Source organism: Marmota marmota, unplaced genomic scaffold (assembly GCF_001458135.2).
Source record: "Marmota marmota marmota unplaced genomic scaffold, marMar, whole genome shotgun sequence".
Lineage (NCBI taxonomy): Eukaryota > Metazoa > Chordata > Mammalia > Rodentia > Sciuridae > Marmota > Marmota marmota.
The window spans coordinates 11334759-11357842 of record NW_025999932.1 but is presented as its reverse complement, the minus strand read 5'-3'; the positions used below and the strand labels follow the sequence as shown (position 1 = coordinate 11357842).

Sequence of the window (23084 nt, the reverse complement as noted above, 5' to 3'; positions counted from 1 at the left end):
GCTCTGAGGATTTAGGAGTCTGGCTGTGTACATGGTGACTAAAGCCTTGGGATGAATGAGCACCTGTGGATAGAACATGGAAAGAGAGGAGCAACACTCCTCAAAATAGAACCTTAAGGGACACCAATGTTTGAAGGACATGAGCTGGAGTAGGACTCTGAGGACACTGGAAGCATTGGCACAGGACTGAAAGGACCAAGAAACTGTGATATCCCTGAAGCCTAGAGAAGAGACAATGTCAAGGAATGGCCAGCGTGGCCCAGTGCAGGGGTCAAATCTGATGGAGCTGAGGAGAACCGGTGGAATAGCAAAGGGCTTTATTGGTCGGATGAAAGAAACAAAAAACACTGTTAATGATTAGAATTCCAGACCTTTAGCTTCTAGAAGACAAGAATGTTGTCACTATTCTCGTTCTGGCTTCATTGCTTAAGGTATTATTACCAGATATGTTAGTAGACACTCGGTTATTCTGATTTTGCTTCAACTGATGCAACTAAAAGAATCTGGTTTTTTCCTGCCCTTGAGAGGTCATCCCTACTGTAAAATGCTCCCATTGAATCAGGACATTCCCTGAATGCATAGGTATCCCGATGTTCTGGGTTAAAGGTTCCCAGCCACTGAGTCAGGGCCACAGATGGGCCGAGATGTTGATCTCCGCAGCCCCCAGAGGGTGGCGGGCAGCTGGGAAGGGCCTGTGGCTCTCAGCTGTTGTGAGCAGCTTTGGCTGTCCCTGTGTATCATGCAAATCTATTTTTTATATGTGCCATGAGGTGAAACTTGGTGGAAAGCCTCCATGTACAGCAGGGTTAGTAAGTTCTACTTCACCTCCTCTGTACCAAGCACAGCGTTGCTACGCAGTTCTATCGCTCTCCTCCCTGGGATGCCTCCTAGCACGGTGGTCTGCAGGTGGCCCTGTCTGCTCTATACTTCATCACCTGACTGGCTGATAAACACGTGTGTATGAGCACCAGTGACAGAGAACAAGGGGTGCATCCCCCCCTCCATTGCCAACATTTAAAAAATAAAATCAGGACACTTTGTGAAGTGATTTTCATATTCCTAAGACTTCGCATAATGCCCATCTATAACCGTTCTCCATGTCACTCTTTCATGGAGCACCTGCTTGGCTGAGGAATCGGCTCATGCTGCACTGAGCTGGGGCTGTGCTGACCACATGAGGAATGTGTATGAATTTTCCACCCACAGCCGCCTTCCAGGGCCCTGTAGTCTTCCTATAAATTATTAGGCCAGTGTTGGGGAGCCAGTCTCCAACACCCTGTAAGCCGTTTCCAGCCGTTTGAAATGCTTTGCATGTACTAACTCATTTAATTCTCATCACGTCCCTACGAGGCGGGTGCATTTACTATTCCCATTTGAAGATGAGAAACTGAGAGAGAGGTTACAAAGAAACATGACTCAGGTCCCACAGCAAAGGCAGTGCTGGGATTTGAACCGAGGTGTTCTGGCCCTGGAGACTGCTCTTGGCTATTTCCGTTTCTCTGCCTTTTTGTCCCTAATCTACCTGGCATTGTTTTGTTCCTTGAAATAGGTACATATCTTTGAACACCTTGAAAAACTCTGTGTTCTTTTCCATTGTTGAAATCGTTCTCTTCTTTTAAAATTGAGCATGTTCAAACCCCACCCCAAAAATCCTTTTTGGAGTTTTACCCCTGTACTGTGGTCGCAGTTGGTCATTGCCACTCTGAACTTATCTAGCCCTCTAAACAGGTGCCACACAGGAAAGCTTCTTCCTTAATCAGTGCCATCTTGAATTGCTGTGTTTTTTCTGTTTCTGGATAGCTTGCCTTCCCCCAGGAGATCGGGAGCTCCATGTGAGTGAGGAGGAGTCTCTGTGCCCTGCCCAGGAGCCACAAGCACCCAGGAAAGCCACAGTGCACTTGGGGGGGCCTAGCCGTTCAGAAACTCCCAAAGCCTGTAGAGCGTGGCTGTCTCTCTGTGTAACTTCTGCTTGATTAGATGACAGAAACTTTGGCTGCTCCCCTGTTGGAAAATTCATCATTTATTTACTTTCTCAAGAATTTTTACTTCATTTGAAAACTCTCCTTGCTAACTAATAACAAATACTTTACAAAATGTCTGTTCAAAACGCAAGCTGTTTCCTTCCTCCTTTTTAAAGTGTGTGGTTCTTGCTTTTGAAGAAGACAAGGTGAAGGAAACGCTTCCTGTTTGTAGAGGCTCCTATTTAACCCCCTGTGAAGAGCAGATTGATGTCAAAACATCCTAGAACCCAGAGCTCCCGCCGCCCTCTGCTTTTTAAGTACTTTTCACTCTCACGGGAGCAGAGGGGTTGGGTTGGGTCGGGTTTACTAAGAAATGAGATGTTACAGGTGCAATGGCACAGGCTTGTAGCTGGTGTGCCCTGAGTGATGCCCACTCAGTGTCTGGACTGCATATTCCGGTTCAGGGCCTGTCGATGGCTTGGTCCAGGCCGTCTTTGATGTGGGCCTGCGCTGTGCATCACAGGACATTCAGCAGCATCCCTGCCCCTCCCAGTAGGCGCAATAGCACCCCGATCCTATCCCCATGCTTCCCCTCATGTGACAACCCAAACTGTCTCCAGATATTGCCAAATACCCGTAGAGTGCAAAGCTGCCACCATTGTGTCCATAAAAAAGGTTAAAGTCATCTACTGTTTTTCGGAGTATTTAAACATTTATGTAAATGGTATTACATATTCTTGTAAAACTTTCTTCATTCATTGAACACTGTAGTTTTGGTTTTCTCCATGTAGGCCTAGTTCATTCCTTCTAGCTGTTCATACAGTAGTGTTTTATGTAACAGAAACACTCTTTCCCTAGTTAGGAACAGCTGAATTTCTTACGTCGTCTTACCAATATAATAAGTGCATCACAGGACATTCTCATAAACTGCCCCTTTGGCACTTGTAACCATGTAGAGATGAAGTCGCTGGATCATAGAATGAGAAGCTTTACTAGATCTTAAGACTTTGCTTTCAATTTTTACTCTCATCAGCAATTTAGAGTTCACATTTCCTTTACACCATCCCTACATGTGATATTGTTAGACTTTTTAATTTTATCTTGTGGGTACAAGATAACTAATTGTTTTCATTTGCATTTCCCTAATAGGTTAAACGTTTTTTCAAATATTTATTAATTCAGGATTTCCTCTTCCATGAATTATCTACTTACATACATTTATCTACTTTTCTCCTGTCATTTACTTTTTGTCCTTAGTGTTCTATATATATTATGAATACTGTCCTTTGGCAGATACATGTTGTAAACATTTTCTCTCAATCTGTAGTTTGCCTTTTACTTTTTTTAGTCAACAACAATTGAATTTTAATACAGAAGTTCTTAACTGGTAATGCAGTCATTTTTAGCCATCTTTTTTGTTGTGACTTATGCTTTATATGTTTGTTTTAGAAATCTTTTCCTAGCCCAATGACATAAAAATATTCTCTTATTTCTTTTGAAGGTTTTAACATTTTAGCTTTTCACATTTAAATCTTTAATCTGTGGAGGTTATTTTTGTGCATGGTATGAGGTAAAGGTCTAATTTTGTCTTTTCCTGTGTCTGTGACCAGTCCTCCCAATCCTGTTTATTAAATGGTCAGTGGCATACACCCATGACCATTTAATGGTCAGCGGCACATGCCTGTAATGTGTCTGGCAACTCAGGAGGCTGAGGCAGGAGGATTGAAAGGTTGAGACCAGACTGAGCAATTTAGCAAGACCCTGTGTCAAAATAAGAAATAAAAAGGCCTGGAGATGTAGCTCAGTAGTAGAGTGTCCCTGGGTTCAATCCCCAGTACTGCCAAAAAAAAGCCCTTTCCCACTGGCCTGTGTCGCCTCCTCTGTTGTACAGGACATGTGCTGTGTTTGCTTCTGATTTCTGAACTCCTCTGGACTCTTCGCCTGTCTTGGGTTAATACCACAATTACTACAGAAGTCCTAACAACGAATAGAGTATCCTCCCTTGTCTTCAACATATTCTTGCCTTTCCCCCCAGACTCTGGGGAAGAACCCAGGGCCTCACAAGTGCCAAGGAGGCCAGTGCCCCACATGGTGCTAAACCCAGCCCTTCTGGCCTGTTCAGTCACAATCCGTGAGTGTTGGTGGCTGTTTCTCTCTTTCCATGTTGTATGTGGTTTCGTTTGGCCTTGGTTTGTAGTCTCATTATGCTACAGCTTGTGCTGAATACAGAGGTGCGAGCTTTCTTGTCACTTCCCTGAGTTCTAAGTTTTATCATACTGTTTTCTTATCTTTTGAGATGAACACTTGGTTTTTCTCCTTCAATCTGTTAGTGCGAGAATTTTATTCCTATATTTTCCAAGATTATGGAGATAAATTCTGACTCAATACCTCATACCAGATAAAATGATTAATTTTAAGTACTGTTGGGTTGTGTTTGCTATTTATTTTGTTTAGGATTGTTGTATCTGCCTACAAATGGAAAACAAATTGTTCCATAATTCTTCTTTCTCAGAATGCACTGGTCTGATTTTGGAAACAATATTAAACCAGCCTCAAGATATTAGGCTAGGCGTGGGCTCTGCTTCCTGTTCTGTTCTCTATGGACAGTTTCTCTGAGGTAGTGAGTCCTTAAAGCTTTCATAGACTTTTTGGGAATGGTTTTAAGTACCATTGCATTATTCAATTAACATATAATATACATGGATAAAAGTCTATTTTATATAATAGAAATCACAGACGTTCTCTTGGTGATTTATTTTGCTCAACGCTGAAGTTCAAGTTGAAGTTCAAGTCGAAGTTCGTTTGTTCTGACTGCTGTAGAGCATTGTATTTTGCACCGTAAGGTACCCATCCTACAGCTGATGTGCCTTTCTGTGGTCCCTGTCTTTGACTACTGCTTCTGAGGGCATTCAAGGTGGCGCCCTTTGATGAGCATGTGTTTGCATTTCTCTTGTCCAGAGGTGGATTTGCTGAGTCACACAAAGCATGGAGCTTTAGCAGATGCTCCTGATTAGATTTCAGAAATGATTACCATTTTCTATTTTTTTTCTTGAGTTTTAGTAAGTTATATTTTTCTAGAAAATTGTCTATTTCATCGGTTATTGGTATGAATTAAGTATTTTTAGATTTTTTAAAGTCTATCATTTATCCCTTCTATTATTCCTAATTTGATTCATTTGTGCTTCTTTCTTTGTCTTTTTATCAAGCTTGCCAGATTTATCCCTTTTATTTGACCTTTTAACAGTGAACACTGGGGCGGGGCTAGGGTTGTGGCTCAGCAGTGGAGCCCTCGCCTAGCACATATGAAGCCCTGGGTTCAATCCTCAGCACCACATATAAACAAATAAATGAAGGTATTGTCCAACTACAACTAAAAAATAAATATTAAAAAAAAAAACAAAACAGTCAACACTGGGTTTTATTGATTCCCTCTATGAGTCTTTTTTGTGAGTAAACTATGCCATCAACATACACCAGACTCTGATGTGTTCATGTCTTCCCACAACCTCAGAATTTATTGAATATCAATACGTTCACAGGCTACATCACTTTCAGCAGCTTTAATTCACCAGATGTTTGTGGTTCACTGGTAACCAGGACAAGGCAATCTCAGGTTCTCTTATGCCATTCCAATCTTAATTATTACTGTCTCTAGAACTCCAGTCACATACCACACTTCACACAGTGGCACACCAGTTGCAGGTTGTCAGTGTTAATGGTTCATAGTGGTCACCAGGTTTTAAGCGGTAGCACTGAGAGCAGAGGCAGAGAGAGCAGAAGAGTCCCTCCAGGTGCTTAGATGAGTAAGAACCAGCTGGAAGCATTGTTCAGGGTGCAGAGCTGTTCAGGACGAGGAGCTTCCTCTGGGTGAGGGTCTGGATGGCAGCAGTTTTGAAGGGGGCCACATCAAGCAGGGAGATCCAGCTAAGATGAAGCCCCAGGACAGAGTCAGGAGTCATGACTCAACTTGTTCCCGGATGGTCTGAGAAGACCATCAGTGTGTGCCTCCGTATTCTTGTTTTGAGTGGCTCTTCTCTTATGTGTTTCAGGTGGGTAGGATTGTTATTTGCTGGTCTGGTGTGTCTGATAAGCTCACAGGTCTGCTTTCTTGGATATGAAGTCTATTTATTTGATAGGTATATAGCAACATCAGCTTTCTTTGATTAATATTTCTCTGACATTTTTTCCCGTCTCTTTATATTTCACATTTGTTAGCTGGAGGGGAGGTGGGAATGGTTTCGGTTTCCCTAATTTTTATTCTGTTTTTTTCCCCAAATCTGTCTTGAGTTTTTTCATAATACCTTATTCTTTTCTTAAGTCACCTTTGTGTATCTTAGTCTCTTTAGGACTTCTGTTTTTAATAATCACTTTTCAGGTTGTTCTCTATTGAAGTTCTTGTGGATTTCTTTCTTTTTTTTTTTTAAAGAGAGAGAATTTTAATGTTTATTTTTCAGTTTTCGGCGGACACAACATCTTTGTTTGTATGTGGTGCTGAGGATCGAACCCGGGCCACACGCATGCCAGGCGAGCGCGCTACCGCTTGAGCCACATCCCCAGCCCCTCCTTGTGGATTTCATCCTGTTTGTTATACATGGTTTTCTCCTTGTGGATTTTGTGCTTCTGGGTTCTGAATCTTTTACCACTGGAGCCTTATCTATAATATATCCCATGTAGTCCCAGAGCAGGAGAGGATCTGTCCAGGATGATTTTGGAGGCTTTTTGTTTGGAGGTGTGGGGATGAAATTCAGGGCCTTGCACATACTAGGTAAGTGCTCTACCACTGAGCTACACTGCCAGCCCTCTTCAGTGTAACTTTGGGTTTGCTTCTGGTTGGCCCCTTAGATGCATCCATCTCCATCCCTGAGCTAGCTTTTATTTTTTGTTTGTTTGTTTGTTTTCAGTGCTAGAAATTAAACCCAGGGCCTCGAGTATGCTAAGCAAGGGCTCCACCACATAACCCTTTTTAAAACAGGGTCTTCTAATGTTGGCCAGGCTAACCTTGATCTTGTGATCCTCCTGCCTCAGCCTCTTGAGTAGTTAGGATCACAGGAGTTTTTCTATAACTTTGATGAGTTCTGAGACTCATGTGTACATATGTAGTGAAACTTAAACCCTAAATTTGCCCCAGTTTGCTCCCATTTCTCAGGCAGGAGCAGGAGTCCTCTCCCTGAGAAGGAAAGGCTCTGGGGTGTGATTTTTGAGGGGGTGGGGGCAGGTGGCGGGTAGATAATTAGGGATTGAGTTCAGGGGCATTCAACCATTGAGTCTTATCCCCATCCCTTTTTTTGTATTTTATTTAGAGACAGGTTCTCACTGAGTGGCTTAGGGCCTCACTAAGTTGCTGAGGCTGGCTTTGAACTCACAGTCCTCCTGCCTCGGCCTCCCAAGCCACTGGGATTACAAGTGTACACCACATGCCCTACTGGGGTTTGATTTTTGTTAACCTCTCTTTCACTGGGGTACTGCCAGTTAAAGGTTGTGCCTTTTAGGCAGACAGTTGATCTCCTAGTCACTGCCTCTTTCAAACCCAGGGCCTTATCCCCTGAGCCCACTAGGGATGACCCCACGGGTCTGTGTGGCAGGGCCTGGGTTTACCCCCATGCCTCTGCCTAGGCAGCCTGTTGGATTCTGTTCTGGTTCCCAGAGTCCATTTGTTTCTCGTGTTGTGAAACCTTCCATTCCTTCCTTTTGTGTTCAGGTACACATAAAATATTTTCAAATATTTAATCTAGTGTTTTTAAGTCTTGATAGTAGGCAGATTTTCAGGTTATCTTAGCCTATGATTTTTGCCATAACTGGAAGACATCTAGAAATAGAGATTTAAGTTAGAAAATTCAAAGATTGAAACATAGCTAAAGAAATTTAAAAGCATCATGTAATACATTTTTCTTCACAGAGTTACCTTTTTTTATTGGTGACATAGACTGAGCAAGAAATGACATTACTATCACGATTAAGTATCCATAAAGCCACTCTCAGAAGGGTGGTCGCTGATCCTGACTTCTGAGTCTTTTGCTCTGTTTGTGTGATGTCCCTTTCCTCTCTGGCCTGTTGCTGGACTAGGTTGTGTTACCGCCTGCCGTCCAAGCACACTCAGACTCTACCTACATAGGAGGACTGGAGGAGATGGGGTGCAGAGGAGGAGTGGCTCCTTAAAGAGCGGCTGGAGAAACCCAGCTTTCTGCCTCTAGTAAGATGGCCTCCTGCAAAGGCTGACCATTGTTGGGACAGAGTCCATGGGGACGGTGGGGACGCAGGCCAAGATTAGGAATGTCTGATCCTTCATGACCAGTTGCACAAACTGGTTTTCTACCTCCTGTTACTCTGCACCTTGAGCAGGCTGCTGGCTTTATCCTGCCGTTTGAAGGGGGCTGGGAAACTCTAGGACTTGAATTGCTGGCCTGGAGCAGATGAGTACATTCCATTCCCTGTCCCTCTATGTGGCCACCTGGAGAGAAACCTCCTCTAGGCCTGGTGGTGGTTCTGCTCCTGATGTCTTATGATTGTGTTACTCTCTTTTCAGGGAGGAATGATCAATTGGAATCGTCTTTTCCCTCCTTTACGTCAGCGGAGAAACATAAACTATCAAGATGGTCGTCGGTCAGAACAGCAGGCCTCCCCTCCTCTGGAGGTTTCTGAGGAACAGGTAATCAGCCACACCTGGTATGGCTGTGCTGAGGTTTAGCCAGCAAGAAGTCAAGCCCTGGGTTTTGTAACCTGGCATGGTGGTGCATGCCTATAATCCCAGCTACTCAGGAGGCTAGAGCAGGAGGATCACAAGTTCAAGGCCAGTGTGGGCCACTTACTGAGACCCTGTCTCAAAATAAAAAGGGCTGGGGATTAACTCAATGTATAGAGTGCTGACCTAGAGTGCATAAGAACCTGGGTTCAACCCCCAGTAGCAGAAAAAAAAAGAAGGGGGAAAAAAAAGGAAGGGAAGGGGGAGGAAAGAAAATAAAAGCTTGATTTTGAAAGAAATCAGGCATATCAATACAAAGATTTTTATAGCAGCTAAATTGCCACCAGGGACAACAACTTTGGACCTTTATTAGCAGCTGTGGTAGGTCTTACGTGTTTGAGGAAGGTTTGATTTAGGAAAAAGAAATGCATTATGATGGCTGATTTTAAAATCTGTTTTGTTTTATTTATACAAGAAGCTAATGAAGTTGGTTTCCTACAAAAGGTGGGAAAGAAGTAGAAAGATAAGGAGAAAGTAGCACTTTTGGTATGGTTTTGACTTGTGATTTTAAATCATATTAATATTGTACATATTTGAAAAGCAGATCAACAAGAATAGGCACCAATGTAAAATTGAAAAAAAATGATTCAACTATATTTCAAATGAATAACATAATCACATTAAATGGAAATTAATTTCAGTAATTTTTGAACAGTCTAAAGAAAAAAACTACAAACAAATCTTAAGACTCTTCTTTGTAGGTTTATTTTTCATAGTAGCATGGGAATGGGATTCTAAAATTATGTCACGTGTATTAGGAAATACAGGAAATAGGTGTCATACTGTGGAAAAAGGAAGGAACAAATATAGAACATGGGACAGCAAGGAAGAACCCTTGGGGGCTGGATCAGAACTAGCAGTGTCTGCACAAACCATGATTGTGTGTGTGTGTATGTGTGTGTGTGTGTGTGTGTGTGTCCTTACACACACACCTGCCCTTGCTCTGACTGATAGGGATCAGAAGCCGATGACATCCTAGTAGCATTGAGCACACCCAGTGCCCAGATCTGTTTCCAAATAGTTTTCCCCACTGAAAGGAACCAGACCTCTTGAGAGAAATGGTGGGCCCAGGCCCAGGTGGGGAGGAGCAAGATAACCTTGAACATCTTGTGCAGGTAGTGGGGAAGTGCTCAGCAACTGGTGGGGCATGTCATAAGGACTCCCGAGCCCGCTGAGGGTCCCCTGGCCACATCTATCCTGAATTTGAGCACATAAATGAGGACAGTAGTATGGTATAATCCATTGAGGGAGAATTCGTGAGTTTATACCGATATTAATAGATAAATATTACATAAATACCTACACAGAAGAAAGGAAATGCATTTCCTTTTAGTAGAATTTCACATACTACAGAAAGCATAGCAGTATTGGAAAATTACTTTTGTAACCATCATGGTAAAAATAAAAATCAGTTCAGGGAAGAATCATCAGTATGTGAAGACTTGGGGATGAATATACTCTCACAGTATGTCTGCACAAGTTAATTATAAAAAGAAAACAGTAACTGTATAGTGAGCAACCCCTTCACCGAGTTACCAAAGTAACATTAGCAGTGCTGAACAGAGACATCGTGCTCACACCCTGAGAGGCGCACGGCTGTTGAGTGCTACACTCAGGCACAGAACTTCACCAGTATGAGGGACATTCTCTAAAATACCTGGCCTATGCTCTTCAGGAACCCTCATGTCACAGACCATTCTATATTACCGGAACTGGGGAGCCTTGCCAACTCGATAGTGAACAAGATTCAGTATCGATACTGAACAAGATTCTCTATAGGGAAAATCAGGGGCTGGGGAGGCCCTTTTAGGATGAGATTATACTGTAAATTAGAAATAGTATCATGTTCGTGTTAAATTGCAGGATTTGGCATCCATACTGACGAGTTAGGAAAGAGAATACTCTTGTTTTTAGACAATGCGCACAGAAGCATTAAAGGAAGTTAAAGGGAGCTGTGTGCAGCCCACCCTTGGGTAGCTCAGGAACAGTCTGTGAGTGAGAGTGAATGTGCACATGCTCTGTGTGTGCAGACAGAGAAACAGGGAAAACAGTTAACAAAATAACAGTTGCTGAATCTGAATGAAGATGTAAATAGGGTTTCTTGTTACTATTCAGGAAACTTCCCCAAGTTTGAAATTATTTCAAACTGGAAATTTTTCTTCTGTGTATGCTGGTTTTTTTTTCTCATCAAACAAAGCAAATCAAGATCATCATTTCACAACTGGCCACACCATGCCTGGAGGTTCCTCATCTCTTAGCCCTAGAGTAACAAAGAGCAGGGCACCCAACCTGGTGGCAAAACTGTGTCTTCAGGTTTTCTGGAACTCTACCAGTGGCCCTTAGAGAGACCATGGTAAATGCTTTTGAGAGAAACTAAAATGTGCCTGACAACTGTGCCTGTCCACCCCTTGGCTCAGGCGGGCAGTGGGCTGTGCAGCCAGAGCACTTCTCCTCTACCTGTTTAGAGAACTTTTCAACAACTGCTGTCCCCAGGGATAAGATCTTTATAGTAACAGATTGAAAAGTAAGATAATAGTCTCAAATCCAGGTGGAAAGATCAAACTTCTGTTACCTTATTGTTTACTTGGTATAGCAGTGAGTCACCTTCTTCACGAAGCCGTTAAGGGCATGAGGTATTTAAAGGTGAGATATTTCTTGGTTTTGGCACTTTGACAGGGAAAGAGTGTCAAAAACAGAGAACAAGAAGAATGTGTGTAATTGAAGTCTTTAGGGGTTTTTAAAAAATGAATCACTTTTCCTGATCCTCCCAGAATGATAACAGTGAGGTTAACATGATGTCCATATCAGTCTAAAGCAGCAGTTAATTCTCCCCTGCTCTGGGTTGTGAGAAGATGCACATGTGCAAGAGATTATTTACACTTTCTTGCTCACTGATTTTTCTAAGTCTTGCTTTTTGTGGTTCTTGATTATCCTGAAAGTGGCAGATACAAACCATCATGGCACTAAAGACACAGGGCTCACAAGTGTTATTTATTATGCAGTCTCAGCATTTCTTGGGTAGGTGCTACAGTGAGTATAAAAGATTAAAAAAAAAAACAAACCACTGATCCTCCTTTCAAGATGTTTATGATGAAGTGTACAAAGTTACTGTATGAGCTCTTGATTAGTTAATGCTAGCTACTGTCTAAAATATTATGTTAATAAAACATTAAGCCAACTTTAATAACTTTTTATCCTTAATTTTTTAAATGTGTTTGTAAATGAGTCATATAATGTATTAAAGAAGCTTCATAATTTTCTAAACCCAGAAAAATAGCAGAAAACTTCATATAAGCATTTCTAATAACCATACACCTCAGATATTTTTAATGAGAGTTATTCAGTAAAATCCAGTAGATGGGAAGTATATGCAATGAATTTGAAAGCAGAATGTTCTTTTGAGAAAGTGTGCCTCCTTCCTCAGCCCAGTCTTAGTGTAACAGACGGCCATAGACATCTGCCACCTCTTCTACATTTGCTTTTTTTGCTGTTAAGATTTTTTGGTTTCTCAGAACCCAGTCTTGTTTTTGGTGGGTACACCCATAGCACCTTTGCCTTGGAGATGCCATCCCTGTCCCTCTTAACATGGCCACAGGGTGGATCCCATGGGGGCAAGCTAGGCAAGGCTGCAGAGCCCTGAGCTGCACCTTGTGCCTCACGCTGCCCAGACTGGCAAACTACACAGACTGCTAAAGGCAGTCCCTGGGAACTGAAGGACAAGACGCCTGCTCTGGCCATCGTGGTGCACACGTGCAGAGAGGAGCATGAGGGAAAAAGCCGGTCCCTGCCAGTTTACAGAACTTTCCAAGAAGTGGGCCGAGGGGTGGGGGATGTCGGATGAGCCGTGGAATAACAAGTGACCGTGAGAAGCAGCTGTGCAGGAGCGAGGCTGCAGGGCTGCCAGGAGGACCAGAAGGGTGTCACCAGCTCCAGGTCCAGTGAGGGTCAGGTAGTGTAGAGGGTCCTGCCAGGCGAGTGATGGAGGAGGGGAAGGAGAAGGAGGAGGGGAGAGGAAGACCAAAGGAGATAGGGTCAAAACCAAGAGCTAGCTGTCCAGTGAACTCCCTTCAGTAATTGAATGTGCTGAGGTGTCTTCTATCTTCAGAATAAGGATATCTGTCTGTCTGTCTCTCTCTTTCTTGTTTTATAGTACTTTTATAGCTTTCTTGTTTTATAGTACTGGGAATCTAACTTAGGGCCTTACATGCTGAACAAGCACTCTACCACTGAGCTACACCCAGCCCTTTTTTATAAATTTTATTTTGATACAAGATCTCACTAAGTTGCCCAGGCTGGACTCAACTTGCAATCCTCTTACCACAGCCTTTCAAGTAGCTGGGACCACAGGTATGTGCCACCACACCCAGCTTCTCTTTTTCTTTCTTTCTTTCTTTTTTTTTTTTTTTTTTCTTAAGCTGGTATTTTTATACTACACTAATATTCAAAATTAACAAATAATGAAATATGGACATATTTACATATTTTTAAATCAAAGGAGAAAAAATTATTAAGTGTGTCTCTTTTGAACCCTCTGCAAGGTTTAAAAAAATGACCGTTCAGATGAAATCAGACGAGGAAGTTAAACAGGACAAAAAAAGCTAGGACTTAACAAAAGGAAGATAAACAAATTTCCACTTCCTTTCTTCCATTCATGTCTTGATACTGAGGTAAATAAAGTAGGATTTCCTGCAATGACGGAGTTTAGAGCCTAGTGCAGGGAGACAGGCCTGGAAACCACTGCCAGGAAAAGGCTCATCTGCTGTTGAATTGGTGCTGTGAGGGTCAGGGCAGTGGCCTTCACAGGGAAGGGGCCCAGTGGAAGTTCACCAGACTCAGGTGAAGTTGGCACGGAGGGCAGGGCAGGACACTGTCTGGAAGCAGGCGGAACAGGTTCCCCAAGGCCTGACACACAAGCATGAACTCTGCTGTTAGGCTGCAGCCATGGGAGGGTTAAACAGGAAATGACATCATCATGGTTCCCCAGATGGTGGACTAGACATAGAAGAAGAGGTAGCTCCTTATCACAGCCACAGCTATAATTTCTTCCATCCTGCCTAGAAAACATGGTGCACCTGGGTGCTTGGAAGACTCTGGCCCAACCAAGTGCCACTCAGTACCTTAGTGACAATTTTATAACACAGGATACAGGTCATGTGGATTCCATTTATGTCCTCTGAGATTTCCATTAGCCCAAGAAGAGAGAGAATTGTAGGATACTTCAAAGTCTTAACTGGTAAACTAGCAAATGTGTTTTCTGAAACAAATGTGTTATCTGAAAATCAATATCTTAATGAAGTTCTCTCAACACAGGCTTCCTTACCACGTCTCCAAAAACCCACCTAAACCTTGAGCCTCTGGAAGCAGAGCCCTCACTAATGCCCACGTGTGCACCCTCTGTGTCTGGTCTGAATACTCATGGTTGCTGTAAGCAGGTGTTGGTTTTGTGCCTCACATGGTGTCTGGTTTCCCTGGTAGACAGGAGCTCCCTGAGGGCTGGGACCAGGTCAGCCCCATTTCCTCCCCACAGAGCCTGACACACTCAGGTACTCAGTGTCAGACAGAGAAGGTGTGCTCCGTGGGCTTCCCTTTCAGAACTTGAGTTTTCACTCAGAGCTGTGCTAGACAGTTGAGCTGTGTCAGATCTTTCCACCTCTGTGAATCTGGTTGATTGGGAGTGTTTCTTCACAAGACACCAAAGGTACACTTGTTACAATGAAATATCAGGTGACAATTGGATAATTAAACCATCTTTGTTGTGGTGCCCGATCCTGCTGGGTGCTTTAAAAAAGATATAGGCAGGAAGCTCGCTCAACCCTTATGGAGGACCTACTACCTACCTGACCCAGAAGCAGGCAACAGGGGCCAAAGAGGAGAGTCTCTGGGCAGCCCAAGGCCAGGCAGGATGTAAAATAACTTGGAACCACTCCTCAACCAGGAGGTGTGAGAAAGGAACATCAGAGGACAGGGAAGGGAGAGCCACACTGCCTCACTGAATCCTGGAGGAACCTTGCATCAGAACGCAGGGAGGGGCAGCTGGTGCTGTGAGGTGAGTTGAAGAGCCAGCTGTGTCCCCTGTTATCCAGACAGGGTGTGCATGTGGCCTACCACATAAGGGCAATCCCCTTACGTGACTGACCCCTAGGGATCAGGTGGGGGCCACCGTAAGGTGGGTATTGCTTTCTACAAGCGTTAGAATTTGGGAAGTAAGAACCCCAAACACCCTTTGTTTTTGACACCCTTAGCTAAAGGGAAGTTAAATAAAACCACAGTGTCATTTGGACAAAGGGAGCCCAGTTGTCCCTGATGGGAGTTAGTAATGAATGTCATTGGAACAAATGTCCCATTTTACAAGTTACAAAAAGGAGTTAATTATGAATACAAAGTGGGGTTTCACTAGTTTCCTTGGATAAGAATTATCTTGAGGTGGTAGAGATGCGTACACATAGCCCAATCATAGATGTTTAAATTTTTTTAAAAAGGGAAAGTGGTATAGATTTATCTCCATCTCTAGGATTTTCCTCATTCAGTGTGGTCTCTTTGGAACGGTGATATGGGAAAAGTGTATTCCATCTTGTTCTTCGGAAGGTTGTCAGCTGACAGTGACAGTGCTTTGTGGTGGCGCCTGTTCCTGTCTGGGTTCCCTACCTTGGGTCAGCCAGCCACAAGGCTGCGTCACAGGGGGTTGCAGAGGGCTGCTGACGCTGTGGTGTCTGGCTCATGACACAGGCAGCTGATGCAGGAGAAGTTGTCCCTGGTGGGCACCTGGGCATGCCCATGGTCACATTCAGCCCCCAGAGGCAAAGCCAGGCTCTGCATCTACTGCAGTCCCAGCCTGTGGTTGGTGTCCTAAAGTCAAATCATCCCTGTGCCTCTCCTCTGGCACATCACAGAAGACAGACATTGGATAGTACATTTGAAGAACTTTTAGGGGGAGGGTACCAGGGATTGAACTCAGGAACACTCGACCACTCAATCACCAGCCCTATTTTGTATTTTATTTAGAGACAGGACCTCACTGAGTTGCTTAGCACTTTGCCATTGCTGAGGCTGGCTTTGAACTCGTGATCCTCCTGCCTCAGCCTCCTGAGCTGCTGGGATTACAGGTGTGCGCCTCTGCTGGCATATTTGAGTCTGAATAGACAGTTGTGTAAGAGACAAGAGTAGAGGACCCTGTTTGGACAGTAACCAACCATAGCTAGCTTCTAAACAAAGTTAGAGAAAAAGATGGTTTCAATTTTTGGACTAAAAACTGAGCTGCACTAATCTGATGTTTCGCGGTGAGGATTTTCAACGGAAACTCTGCTGTGGGAGCAGGAGGAGGGTATTCACGGTGCTCTGAGAGCGAATGTTGAAGGACAGGCTCAGAAAACTCCCATGGGCATTTTGTAAGTTTTCCAGACACACAGCTGTTGACAGTGTGGCTGACTCGATGAGAGTGTGTGTAGCCCTGCTGTTGGCTCTGCTCACGGCAGAAAATGCTCCGTCGTGCCTGTTCTTGAAGACTTTTGAGTGTCTTCACTCTCTTGTTTTGTCCTTGAGATGCTTATGGCTATTTTTGCCAGAGGACCACCAATTTCTTAAAGAACTCGCACAGCTCAGATGCCCCAGCTTCATGCTCCACGACCAGAGCACTGAGTGCACCACCCTGTCCCTTGGGTGGAAATGAGGCAGACCTGGCCAGGACCTCAGGGAGCCAGACAGCAGGGGGCCAGCTGCACCTGCTCATCCTGGCTTGAACCACTGGGTTTCAACTGGCCATGATGTGCTTTCGTTATCTGGCCAAATCAAACTGAGAGACTACAGTGAGGATTTCCCCTCCCTTGGGTGTTAAATCTGATCAGATTCTCATGGTTAGACCTGAGGGTTCTCATCCCATAGCTGAACTGCAGAGATAGGAAGCAGCCCACAGAGAAGCCATTAGTTTAGGCTTTGGGTATGATTTAATACATGTGGAAGCTAAAATCTCTGCTTTGTCTGGGGCAGGAGGTGGGCTGAGTTTCTATAAATACCATTATTCATATAATCACTGGGATTGAGTATCTGCTAGAATCTATAAAGTATTTCCAAGAGTCACTAAAATAATGCTGGCCTTTTTGTTAAAATTCTGTGTTCACCTTTTAAAAAAGAAGGCTGTCCCCATCCTCTGGCTTCATTTGGTCTCATCATGTTAGATTTCTTAGGCCAGTTCTTGTTTATATCATTTTAAACTAGAAATCTGCAGCATGTGGCCCTCTTGGTTTCTAAGTGTGGAGGTTTTGTTCCAGGACTGTGTACTTGTGTGCCTGCACTTTGTTGTTGTAAAGGACACATCAGTTCTTGACAAACAAAGGTACAAAACTAGTGAAGTGGAAGCAGGTGAAAGGGAGTGTGGAAAATAGATCCAGGTGGGGGCCATCCGAGGCTCTGGATCAGGGCCTCCTCAGAGGTCCAGAGGGAGAGCTTGCTGCCCTCCTGGCCCAGAGGCTTTCATGGTAATAATTATCCTAAGAGGTGACATGGATCAAGCACCCGTTACGTATCCATTCTAGAGCTCTCCCGTGCATACGCAGGACTGACGCCAGGAAACTGGTCTCCCTGCCTCCTGGGAGCGCCCAGCTATCTGTCCTGCACTTCTGCAGAGCCACCCTGGCCACCAGCCTTGCCTCCTGAATGTCTGTGCTGAGGAAGAGTGGACCTCTGGTTTCCCATCTGTTTTGGTTGCCTGACTGCACATCTGCAGAGGCCTCCCTTTTGTCTTTCTGCCATTGAAACACAGGAATTGGTCTTCGGAGCACTCCTGAGTCCTTCACAGAAGAGGCAGGAATGAGACGCGCTAGGATTGGGCAGCCAGGGCTTCTCTGAGCCAGTAGGTGCTAAGGTCCACAGCAGTCATTTTTAGTGCCCACCAGAGAAAGCTGTGGGTGTCTGTTCTTTGTGTGACTAGTTGTTACTCCCATTCTTACAACCTGGACTGAACTCAGGGATGGCCTGAAGAAGGGGCAGCAGGGGCTTCCCTCCAGGTTGGCTAGTTTTCACCCACATACTTAAGCCCAAGCATACACTTTCATTTATCCATGTTGTGTTCTGCGTGTGAGAGGAGCTTGACACGTACCATTTCTTACTATAAATGTTCATTTTTTAAAAAAACAATGCTAACTATTTCTACTTAGTCGTTTTCTCTGACAAACATACCCAGTTTATCAGCAATGAAAACCCTCTAATCACACTGGTCTTCTCACTTCTAAAGAACATGCAAGGTCCAAACCAGCTCCGTCCTAAGTGGGCCTGGTGGCCCACCTCAGCCTGCATTGCCAGCCCACAGCCTGCTCAGATGGCAGAAAGTCTTCTGCAGAGACCTGTGAAAAGCCAGGCTGGGCCGTGAGCCAGTGCCAGTGTGCGTGTGGTTGCACACGCCTAAGAGGGAATGACCTCAGAAGGAAGAAAAGCTTTTGCTCCTCACGCTGGACATTGCTTATGTGGCTAAGACACAATGGCATTCCAGACAATGGGGCCCCTGCAGCCTGGCTGCTGCTCTTCTTGGCAGCCTGCATGTCACCACCTGCCATCAGCATCTTCACCAGTGGAGGAAAGGTCAGGTGCCCCAACTTCTGTTGAACTGGGCTCTGCAGCTCCAGTGAATCCTGACCCCCATGCTGTGCTAATGGAGAGCAAATAGATTTGCTCCTGCTGGCCAGGTGCACAGAAGCAGCCGGTCCTCAGCTGTGCTTGAGGTGACCAAGAGGAATAGTAAAGGCAGCCTTTTCCAAGCCATTGAAGTGGGCCTGCGGTTTCACTTTTGCAGAGATAATGGATAGAAAGAAGGTGGCTGACAGCTCCTCACTGGCCTGGGACGGAGTTCCCTAACTGCAAACGGTTGAGACCAACAGCTTAAGAGCTCGTGTCAATCCTGCCCAGTCCAGAGATTTCCCTCTTATTGCAGTGCAATCGGTGCTGGTCCCCCAGCCCATCCCCCACCCCGGACAGGGGCTCCAGAAAGGATGGGGACTAACACTCAGCTTCAAAATGCCCCTAACGAAAGGAGAAAGTGAATCCCAAAAACAGGATGGCAAAATTGATATTTGGCATCTGGCAGAGCCTAAACCAGGTGACTTGTGAACATCAAAAAGATTGTGTTCATCCAAGGTACCACAGTAATCTTGCTGGCACAGGATGTCACCAGGATGCTGTGTGACATCTCAGCACCAACGAATTTGAGAAGTTTACTAAGCAAATTTCAGGGTGATACAAATTTGAGGGAGATAACTAACCTGGTTGACAACAAAATTAAAATAAAAAATAATTCATTTTAGTTGGCTAGAAAACAGGCAGGGATGTGCAATGTCATGTGCCTAGAAGTGAGGATTGAGAAACCTGGTCTGAAGAGCTTCAGGTGAAATTTCCCAAAGGTTTTCAGTGTAAATTCTCACTTTTTGAAAGAATTATGCTGTTTCTACTTGGTCATTTTCTCTGTCTGGTAAACACCAAGTCCCACGATAAGGCTCCCTGCGCAAAGCACATGTGCACACAAGTCTGCTTCCTCAAAAGCGTCCTGTGCTGTCTTCATCTAAGTGGACGGCAAGGTCAGAGGAGGGCGGCCCTCCAGCACCCAGGACTCAGGTCAGCCAACGCCCACGGTGTTGTGCTCTGTTCTAGGCACATTTTGAGGTGATGCATAAATGAGAGCATGGGACAGAAGGGACCAGGCTGGAAGCTGCTGGATCCTGAAACACAGGAATGAACAAAGCAGCCATAGCCCTTCTTCTCAGAGAGTTTACAGTCCAGTGGTGGGGACAGCCTCAGTGAGCCCGGGACAGGAAGGTGGGATCCCCCGAAGACTTCTCGTCCTGAGTCCTCTGGACTAGGAGACGTTGGGGAGAGCAGGCACTCCAAGAGCCGACAGGTGAAGAGCCGCTGATGGGCCAAGGGAAGAGACCCCTCCCAGGCAGAGGCAGCACCCAGCCAAGGGGCAACCACGGAGCCAGGGGGCTGGGAGTGTTCCCCAGAGGAGCCAAGGGATAGAGGGAGAAAGGAAGTGATACGCTGGCCACACAGGGAAGAGCAGGTCCACCACTCTTCTCCTGCCCCTGCTCCTCTCAGGGGACTCTGGGTGTCACCAAGTGGGAGTGAGGTGTGCGTGCACAGGGCTGTCACATCCTTCTCCTGGGAAGGGGACGTGGGGTTGCTTTCTGCCACTTCAAAGGGCAAAATTAGGACCTGTGACGTCCCATGAAGATCAGGTTCTGCTTGTACGAGGAAGAACTTTCCACTAGATATGCAGAGCAACCCTGGTGCCTTGGGCCAAGGCTGATATTCTAGAAAAGGTGAGTATTTCCTTGGGAGGGAAACGAAGCTAGAAGATTTCTGTGTTCTCTCCAGGCTGTCCATCAAGCCAGGGAGTTGCGCTCAGGGCACCTGTGGGCACCGCCTCGCTGTACCTGGGCCACATCTCACTGGCTCACCTGGGTGGGCCCCCGCTACAGCACAGGCCTGTCCTCTAGTCAGCAGCCACATCGAGGGTGCAGCCCGCTGTGCGTTTCTGTGACGGTGGAGCTGGAGTGGAAGTAGTCGGGAGGAGCAGCCCTCCTGCTGCAGAGTTAGGTCCTAGTCTTCACCCTGTCAGTGCTCACAACCTATAATGAAATGAATGACGCCTTCAGTTTCTAAACACCAGCTAGCACTCCACTTCTGAGAAGCGTCCCCTCCTGTGTATCCCCACGCCCTCTCAGCAGTTTCCCTAAGGCTCTTGAGGGAGGTGGGGACTGGGCCTGGGGGTCCCCTGAGTCCTTTCCACTGCCCTGCACCCTCTTCTTCTCACTGGGGCCTTCCATCATGTTGCCCCTACCAGTCAGCCCCTCCTCCAGCCCTGTGCACGCGGACCTCACCCCCACTCGGTGACACCCAGAGTTCCCTGAGCAGGGGCAGGAGAAGAGTGGTGGACCTGTTCTTCCATGTGTGGCCAGTGTGTCACTTCCTATCTGAAAGGAATTCTTAAATGGTGAGGGAGTCCTCAGGTCAGTCCACAGAGCCTCTTTAATGCATATGTCATTGAAAATCTCAACGGTTATAAGAGTATCATCTCTTACCATGTTGGTGCAGGTATGATCAATTTTAATATAAGTGCAAAAACTGGATTCCTGTAGCTAATCCAAGGCTATCAATATTTTTATAGTCCTCCTTAGTTGGGAAAACAGATTACAGGTAAACTTTAGTAATATTGCCGATTCGAACATTGGAGATTGTACAAAGTGCAGGAAGCTGCATTCGTAGCCCCAGGATTGGTGTGGCTGTGTCCCCGCGGGCTTCAGCTGCCTCACACCAAGCTCTGCCTCCTGTGTACATGGCCACCACTGCTGCTGCCTGCAGAGGCCACAGGCGGACAAGGCCTCAGCCCCCAGAGGCAGGGGCTGATGTGTTACCCAAGGACTGAAAGCGCGTCGTGATCCTCAGGAGCAAGCGTCCAGTGAGGCAGTTCACATGCATGTCACACCTGCCTGTCCTAGGTCAGAGCAGAAGCTTGATCGGGAGTGTCCCAGTGATGCATTCTGACCCCTTGTGCCTGGCTGCTCCTAAGGCCTGGTCCCAGTGGGTCACTGACCCTGAGAAGCCCCATTTCCTCAACTATAAAATGAAGTTATATGAGATAATAATGCATATTTATTGACCATATGTAGTAAATTGGTACCTGTTATGCTTTTTAGAACAGAAGATTTCACATTGGAATAGAAACCAGTTAGTTGGTTTGGGTTCTTTTTTGGGGGAGGAGGTGGTGGTTTCAGTTTTGACCCTTCCTACAAAGTTCACACAGGAGCCTTTTGGGGGTCGGAGGATAAGCAGTGCTGTCGCCAACCTCCTGGATTCTGCTGTCTGTTCACAGGTCGCGCGGCTCATGGAGATGGGATTCTCCAGAGGTGACGCTTTGGAAGCCTTAAGAGCCTCAAACAATGACCTCAATGTGGCCACCAACTTCCTACTGCAGCACTGATGTTCCAGTCCAGCCACTGACTGGCAGTGGCATGGTCCCCACCACCACCTCAGCCCAAGTACCAAGAAGGCTCTGGCAGCGATGTCTCACGGGGAGAGGGTGGTTCCCACTGCACCTCTTCCCTGTCTCCGAGATGATTACTGTTGTAGTACCAAAATAAGTTTGCCATTAAATTAGCATGTATTTTCTATCTTTATTTTTTTATTGGGCATTTTCCTTAGTCTGGAGAATCATCATTCATTCCTACTGTGTTCAGGTGCATTAAAATTGCAGATTTCTGTGGGCAATTGAAAAGCAGTCCAGATGGGAAATCGTTACTGTTGTAATGTTCTTACTGCAGTGACTTTTCCTATGTACCCTCTGATCATCGCCACCATGAAGAGGGACAGGTAATGGTACTTCAAGAAAGGACACATAAAAGTATTCTTTATTCTTTATGGACTTTTTTAATCACGATTTTTTTGTTGTTGAACTTTGTTCAAATCCCACTGGCTGTCAGTGTCCCCACTTCCCAGGGGATGAGCTGTATCCATCGGGCCTCGGTGATGAGGGAGAAATTAAAGCTCATCCCAGCTCCACACTGTTCCAGCCTGTTCCAGTCAGGGAATTTCTCCAGCTCATTCTCCCAACTTCCATTACAAATAATGATGGTAATCAAGTACTGACTTGAGGTTCTGGAATACACCATGACGCTTACTTGAGGTTAATTTTGCTCAGACAAGTCAGAGTTAGCCACTCAGGCTTGGGGGTGTCACAGGACAAAGGGAATAGTTGCTTTCTGGAGCCTTGCAGGGCTTTGCCAGAGAGCATGGTGGCTGACCCTCATCCCGCTACAGGGCTAACCTATCTCCCTCCACGCTCACAGCAGGCCCATCTGGCAGCAGGTTCTCCCTGGCCCCGGGCCTGGCTCCTGTGGTGGGTGAGGCAGAGCAGACTGCAGAAATGCAGTCAGGGAGGTGGGGAGGCAGGAGGTGGCCACTGTGGTGTGACCAGCTCCAGAGCAGGTTGACTATTACCATGTAAGCGAATTGTGTGACTGGTATGTTCCACAAAACGAGCAGCACTGTATCAAATTGATGCAAATTTAGATGTGTGATACTTACAATAAAGTTTTTAATGTGTTTTACTTTTCAGTATTTTTAAATTAATTTTATTGGTGCATTGAGATCATATGTAACAATGGGATTCGTGGTGATATATTCACACATGCACATAACATAACTTGGTGAGTTTGATCCCCAGAGCCGCCCCGTCCCATTCCTCTATTCTGCTGGGCTTCTGTCTGTTTTCATGAAATTCTCTCCCCCCACCCCCCCTTTTTTAATCTCTAGCTTCCACATTTGAGAGCAAACATAATGACCCTTGACTTTCTGAGTCTGGCTTATTTAGCTTTACATAATGCTCTCAAGTTTCATCCATTTTC

General features: G+C 45.4%; 1 protein-coding gene and 1 long non-coding RNA gene across 2 annotated transcripts in view; one reads left to right on the top strand and one right to left on the bottom strand.

Annotated features, from left to right (window-relative positions):
- Positions 1-22787, top strand: part of Ubac2 (UBA domain containing 2) — a 154983-nt gene extending 132196 nt beyond the window's left edge. The window contains exons 8-9 of the mRNA XM_048800682.1: positions 8485-8607; positions 21554-22787. Coding sequence (XP_048656639.1) covers positions 8485-8607; positions 21554-21661 — 231 coding nt within the window. The 3' untranslated portion in view covers positions 21662-22787. The remainder of the gene's footprint in view (positions 1-8484; positions 8608-21553) is intronic.
- On the bottom strand, positions 5626-11388 carry LOC125616062. The gene is made up of 3 exons (XR_007346676.1): positions 11375-11388; positions 7529-7532; positions 5626-5822 (listed from the first exon to the last, which is right to left on the bottom strand). It is a non-coding gene; the product is annotated as an uncharacterized LOC125616062 (long non-coding RNA).
- Positions 22788-23084: the final 297 nt, after the last annotated feature.